Source organism: Neopelma chrysocephalum, unplaced genomic scaffold (assembly GCF_003984885.1).
Source record: "Neopelma chrysocephalum unplaced genomic scaffold, ASM398488v2 Primary Assembly neopelma1_147, whole genome shotgun sequence".
NCBI classification, from domain to species: domain Eukaryota; kingdom Metazoa; phylum Chordata; class Aves; order Passeriformes; family Pipridae; genus Neopelma; species Neopelma chrysocephalum.
The window spans coordinates 2,858,114-2,864,447 of record NW_020897809.1 but is presented as its reverse complement, the minus strand read 5'-3'; the positions used below and the strand labels follow the sequence as shown (position 1 = coordinate 2,864,447).

Sequence of the window (6,334 nt, the reverse complement as noted above, 5' to 3'; positions counted from 1 at the left end):
CCTCACTACCTTCCAAGTGGCAATATATGATTTCAGGCACAAATTCACTAAGTTCCATCTTAAAATTAGTTAATAGAAGAAAAATATCTGTTCAGTCTTGTACACAGCGCTCTGGAAATAATGTTCATTTAATAGAACATTATGGAAACATTAAATGAGCACTTGAAAATGTTGTTGTGACAGTTGGATCCATCAGATTTCAGGAGACTTGTGTCTACAGCTCCTACACCTGCTATACAAACTGTTGAGATGGTGTGCTTAGGTAGGATCCTGCATTCTGCTGGGGGTTAGGAGCAAGACCTAAAGAGAAATTCAGCAAAATAAATTTTCAGATCATCTCCTCCTTGATCTTCCATGAGTCATAATGTAGCTTCCCTTCCGGAAAAGGCTTTTTTGATCTTTAGCAAGAGTTGAATGTAAGCAGATGGATTTAATTGCCCTTTGCAGGTTTGTGAATCACGTGGATTTTCATCCCAGCGGTACGTGCATCGCTGCAGCTGGGACGGACAGCACAGTGAAACTGTGGGACGTCAGGATGAACAGGCTGCTTCAACATTACCAAGGCAAGTTAAGACCTTACACAAGTTGAACCTTTCCATGTATTGATATGAATTGTTCTGAAGTCCAAGGAATGTTTCTCCATCACCTGCTTCTTGTCCGAAAAGGCACTGGGTGAGGCCTGCCAGCAGAAACCTTTTTTCACCAGACATGGTGCTTTGCATTAGCTCCAAGACTGATTCTGAAGCTGTCCCGTGTTGCAGGTTGGCATGGATGTTTGGCTCATGCTCACTGTTCTTGAGGAGATGATGTGCAGTAAAAAAGATGTGTTTTTTTTCCTCTGAATAAGCCTATAGGAGGAGTCAGAGGTATTCCAGCAAAACAAAAGTTAAAGCTCTTTATGAGAAAATCAGGAAAAGTTAAAAAAGGAAAATCAAATCAATCAATTGCAATTTTGTACCATGATCTGTGTTTACAGTTCCTTCTCCAGAATCTGTTTGGTTTTCAGCTTCCAGAATTAGCTCTGACCAAGTTACAAGTTGTCCAAGTTAGCTTGTCCATGGAGTAGCTAGCTTTTATACCTAGAAGTCTAAATGTTTTGGAGGTTTTTTTTTCACCTTACCTTCCAAATGGCATTTCCTCCCATTGCCTGTCCTTGTCCAACTGATTAGTGCTGCTGTATGGTAGAAATAGAAAGGAGAAGGCTGCTTTCCCATCCCTGTAAGCTTCTTTGAGATTGATTGACCTGTTGTGTGCATATTAATTTCTTGAGCCTAAATGTGGCTTTTCTTTCCTTTACTAATAACAGGTTTTAAGGCTGCTCTGGTATTTTTAAATTGATACATTCTCAAGCACTGTTTCCAGCATTTAACCTAATTTTGCTAACTTTTCCTGAGGACTGTTTCTGGTGTGCTTGTAAAGATCAGAAATCAGAGACACAAGGCTGGAGCTTGGTGTGTTCTTTCTGCCATCCACATCAGCTACAGTGGGTTCCTGCTGTGACAGCATCACAGCTTCAGTTATTCTTATGGATCACAGTCACTCCCAGTTCTCTGATAGTCAACAAAATCTAATAGAAATCAAACTTTTTGATGACTGTTGTTCCAATTCACCAGTACTGAGCGTACAATCACAGCAATGAATTCTGAACTGTGATTTGTTTTGTAATAGGTATTGTTAATTTGTGGCCCATATCAAAACTTGGAAATGGCTTTCTGAAGTCTTGTTGCTAAAATCAGTAGTGTGTTTAAATACTTGGGCAGTGTCAGGTTGTCCTTTTAACCTGCTTTATCAGCTTTTCAATGGTGGCAAGATCTGCAGTGCATGTTTGCAGCCACAGTATAACTTGGCTCGAAAATCATCTCTTCCTGCTTTCCACTTAACTGCTGTTAAATTGTCCAAATCTAATGTGGTTTAGGTTTGGCTGCCAGGTCTATTTTTTGTCTTGGAGTTTCACATTTCCCCAGTATCCCACCCTTACTGAATGACATTTTAGTGTGACACCCTTGCTTTTGAAGCGATCATTTCCTGTTGTGAGTGTTATTTTTACAGCTACTGTGTAAATCCTATTTGTGTAATAAACTTTGAACTAAAAATAGTCATAGAAGCTGAAGAAACCTAAAACTTTGAACTAAAAATAGTCATAGAAGCTGAAGAAACCTAAAATTGCAGTGGTGGCTGTTTTGTGGCACTTCATGCACCTGTGTTTGTAATGTGTCCTGGAGATGCGTTTACAAATCCCCCTGTTCTGAGGGTTTATACCTGTCCTTTTGGGTAAATCTGATGTAATTTTGTGGCTCCCATGTGAGGCTGGCAGCCCAGTCCCACTAGATGGCACCTCTGCCTTCAGAACGTGCTGGTGCTGCCTGATTTCCAGGGAATCCATTTTAAAGATGGAGCTCCATGGAGGAGTTAACAGATAAGTAGCCCTGCCACAGGCTCTTGCGTCTTAAATTTGGGCTGTTTTCCAGCACCGATTAGCCTTTTAGCAGTGTTGCTCTCGTTGCCAGGACTTGTTCCAACTGTGACATTTGTAAATGAAAATTGGAAGTAGAGAGCAAGCTGCAAAACCTTTTGTATGGTGTGTTTTTCTTTTAGCCAAGTGAAGTATGCTCTGGTCATGTTTGCTGTACAGTAGAACAGACATTAAACTCTTTTGTACAGTAGATTTTGTACAGCTCTTACAAAAATGGCCACTGTTTATTGCCTGACATTTTTTTCCTGCCCAAATTTGTGTGTGGGACACCTCTGTAGCAGATCTGTGGAAACAGCTCTAGCCTGTTTTTTTTTATTGCTGTTTAAAAAGAATAATTGGTACTTTTATCCCGTTTGGATGGGGCTGATAGCAGTTACCTGTTCAGTAGGGACTGTGGCTGTGTCAAGTCCATGCTAATTTATCTTCTTACTGGTGGTTACTAAGGGTTGCATTCCCTTATTACATAAAAGTAGTATTTTGAAGCTTGGGACAGTTATGTGCAGTCACTACAGGCTGGCAGGACTCAGTTTTAGTTGTGAACCCCAGTATAAGTCTCCTAAAAGGCTGTTATGTTGCTCGGGCTTGGCTGGCAGAAGGGTGGCCTTGTGGCAACAAGTCGCTGGGAGATCCCACCTCGTGCTGCACTGGATTTATTGTTGACAACACGAAGTCATCAAGTGAAGTTGCAGAATATGTTGGCAAGTTTTTGGAGGGATGTTGTGAATGGTCTTGTGGGAGGTCTGAGCTGGTTTGGTAGAAGGGAGATGAAGTTTTCTCTGAGCTTGCAACAGCCAAGAACTCCTTGGGCACAGAAGCTCCCACAGAAGCCCCAGTCTGTGGGACTTCTTTCCATTATGGAAAGGGTTTTTTGTGAAGCTGGAAATTATTCACTGTCTGGAACTTGGAAGATATGATATATCATCAGCTTCATCTATTTCTGGTGTGATCCCTTTCAGGACTTGCCTTAATTGACAAGATATGTTTGCCTCTATCTGAATGTAGACACTGGTGGGGTGGGGAATATTACAAATCAGAATAAAATTTTCAAGGGAGAAAGGCATTTAGCACTCTTTCATGAGAAAAAACTCCACGCAGACCTTTTTCTCCTTTAATACATAGGGTAATACAGGGCTGGGGCAGTAGAGGAAGATCTAGCTGTGTGATAGAGACAGTATTCACCAGGAAGAATAACTATTCAGAAGTTACCTCTGTTAAGGTTTTCTTCCATGTTTTTCAATAGTTCAGGTCAAGAGGAATTATGTTTTCAGCACTTAAGCTGAGGTATTTAGTGTTCCTGAGAGTTTCGAAAGCAGAGGTATTCTGTTTTACAATTGAGCAAGGTTATTTCAGATATCTGCTTCAAATCCCCATCTGCAAAAGATAATATATGGTTGTAGTGTTTTAAAATTGAATTTTGAGGGTGAATTTTTAACATGCACTATGGATTTAAAATGCACAGTAGACTCTCAACAGACTATAAATTTAGTTGGGTGTGATGTATTAGGAGTAGTAGATTTGAGATACCAGAACATTTGGAGGGCATTGAGTATAATTAAGAGTAATTGGATGGTTAAATCCTTCCTCAAGCCTCGTCTTAATGTTCTGTAATGTCACATACGCTCGGAAAGCTGTGCATATGTAAAGTACTGCATGTTCTCATAAATAAATATGTTCAATAGCCTGTTTTGTGAAAGTTCGGGGAAGGAAAAAAAGCCATAAATCAGATGTTTAATGTCAAACTTAAGTGAAGTTCGCTGTAACTTTTTTCCTAGAACATTTCCTCTAGTTCTTTTCAAAATAACTCTTGGGCTTCATTTTCATGCAGGGAGGATTGCTTTATTGGAAGTTCACACTCTTGATAGTTTGTCTCTTCATACTTGTTTTAAATATTTGGTGAGACGAATTGGATGTCTGAAGAAATAATGCTTATACTGGACCATTCTCAAGTTGCTGATTCTTATTATTTCTCTTAAACCCAGTCTTGGCTGGAGTCGGGTAGTAAACCAAAAGAACCTGTGCAATGTCAACTCTGAGTGTTTTTCATTGTAATTTTGGTCCTCTCAGTGCATTAGCATATAGATTTTAATCTAGAGTGATTTGGGAGCGAGAACAGCAGCTCCACGGTAGTAAAATATGTCAATGTCCAGCACTCTCAGAATCCTATTGCTGACTTGCACATATAGTACATTTTGGAGCCATGCTGGAAGCTTTCGTAGCATTAAATCTCCCAGAATAATTGGCAAAGCTTCCTTTTTCCTTTCAGTAAAGTAGAGCCTATTTTTACAAGAATTCAGTACTGTTCTTGTTCTCCAGTGCTTTGAAGAGCTTTTGTGGAATGTTTTCCCCCATGATAATTTTCCTGTTAAACTTTATAACAGAAAATTGGAATGTGCTTGTGCTTTATTTTATTCTTTTTGCCTTGGGCTTATGTAAACTGGTTTTGGTGACTGTTATATATGGTTTTTTTCCATCCTTAGTGCACAGCTCTGTGGTCAACAGTCTTTCCTTTCACCCCTCTGGAAACTATCTGGTTACTGCTTCCAATGATTCAACTCTTAAAATTCTGGACTTGCTAGAAGGAAGACTTCTGTATACTCTGCATGGTCACCAGGTGAGGCAAAGCCTTTTATACAGTAATGTACAAATTGGTAACAAACTGGGCAAATCTGTGCTTGAGGCTTTTGTTTTTCATGGCCAAAAATTGTTTGAAAACCTCCTTGTGTAAAATTACCATTATAACACTGCTAATAGTCTTTGAGATCATCACTGTTTTGAAGGGAAGGCCTGCGGGGAGGGAAGGAGGCAAGGCAGGAATGGAGAAAATGAGAAAGCAGGAACCAAAAGTGAGCTCCAATATTGAGGATTCGAGTCGAAGAGAGAAGGAGCTCAGTCAGGGCGGAGCCCCAGACTCTGACCCTGGGTGTGTCTCACGCTCTAGTGCAGCTCTGTCTCTCTCCCTCTCTAGAGTCCTGCAAATAACACTTGGCCCCCTGACACAGGTGTTGTGAAGATAAAGGCTGTTCACCTGGCAGGACACTTGAGGACAGTAATGATAAAATAAAGGAAATCTATTTTGGGATGTGATTTGGGAACGTGTTTTCATTTTGTTAATGGAGTGAATTAAATAATTGAAGGTGATAAATGCTGCTGGTGGGTTAAGTTTAACTGATTGGCCTATTAGTATTATGCTTCTGGATATGTTGCTTGTAAGGTTAATTGTATGAATGCTTGGAGCTCTCTTTCTAAATCTTAAATGAGAATAAATAGACTAATTTCATTGTCAGTGCTGAGTGGGCTGTGAAAAAGCAGGCCTGCCTTAAAGGTTCTCTTTCCAAAAGGACAAAGAGAACAGAAATTCTTAACCCACTTGTGTCTTTTTTAAAGTGGGGGCTGAGTTTTAAAGCATAAAAACTCTCAGGGGAAAATCACAGCCTGAAGTTTTTGGGGTGATGGGGATGCTTCTGGACAATAGTGGTAGCTGTGTGGTAGCTGTGTAAGCTGTAAAATGGATAATTCTGGCTTCTTGTGGCTTTGTTTAGTGACTGCCTTGTCTGATGTCTAAAAAGGTCAAGTTTGTTCTGTAACTTCTCTTTTGCTATACATAAGTAAAGTTTTCTCCATTTTTGTAATATTAATGGGAAGTTGGGCAACCTCATACTTAAACCTTTCCATGAAGCAGAGCTTTAAGACTGACCAGAGGGTTCAAATGCTAAAAGAATGGGGGGAGATAAAAAATGCTGGTTATCCTAACATGTAAGCCTTGACTGTATACAAACTATTCTTACTTTGAAAACTGGACTAGGTGGATCCTCCTATCAGGGGCTGCAACCCTTCTGTTGTCTTAATCTTGTTTTTGTATTT

At 40.0% G+C, this 6,334-nt stretch overlaps 1 protein-coding gene across 1 annotated transcript in view; it reads left to right on the top strand.

The window, feature by feature from the left end:
* The first annotated feature begins 452 nt into the window (after positions 1-452).
* POC1A (POC1 centriolar protein A) overlaps positions 453-6,334 on the top strand; it is a 41,136-nt gene continuing 35,254 nt past the window's right edge. Inside the window, exons 1-2 of the mRNA XM_027700673.1 lie at positions 453-563; positions 4,951-5,084. Coding sequence (XP_027556474.1) covers positions 536-563; positions 4,951-5,084 — 162 coding nt within the window. The 5' untranslated portion in view covers positions 453-535. The remainder of the gene's footprint in view (positions 564-4,950; positions 5,085-6,334) is intronic.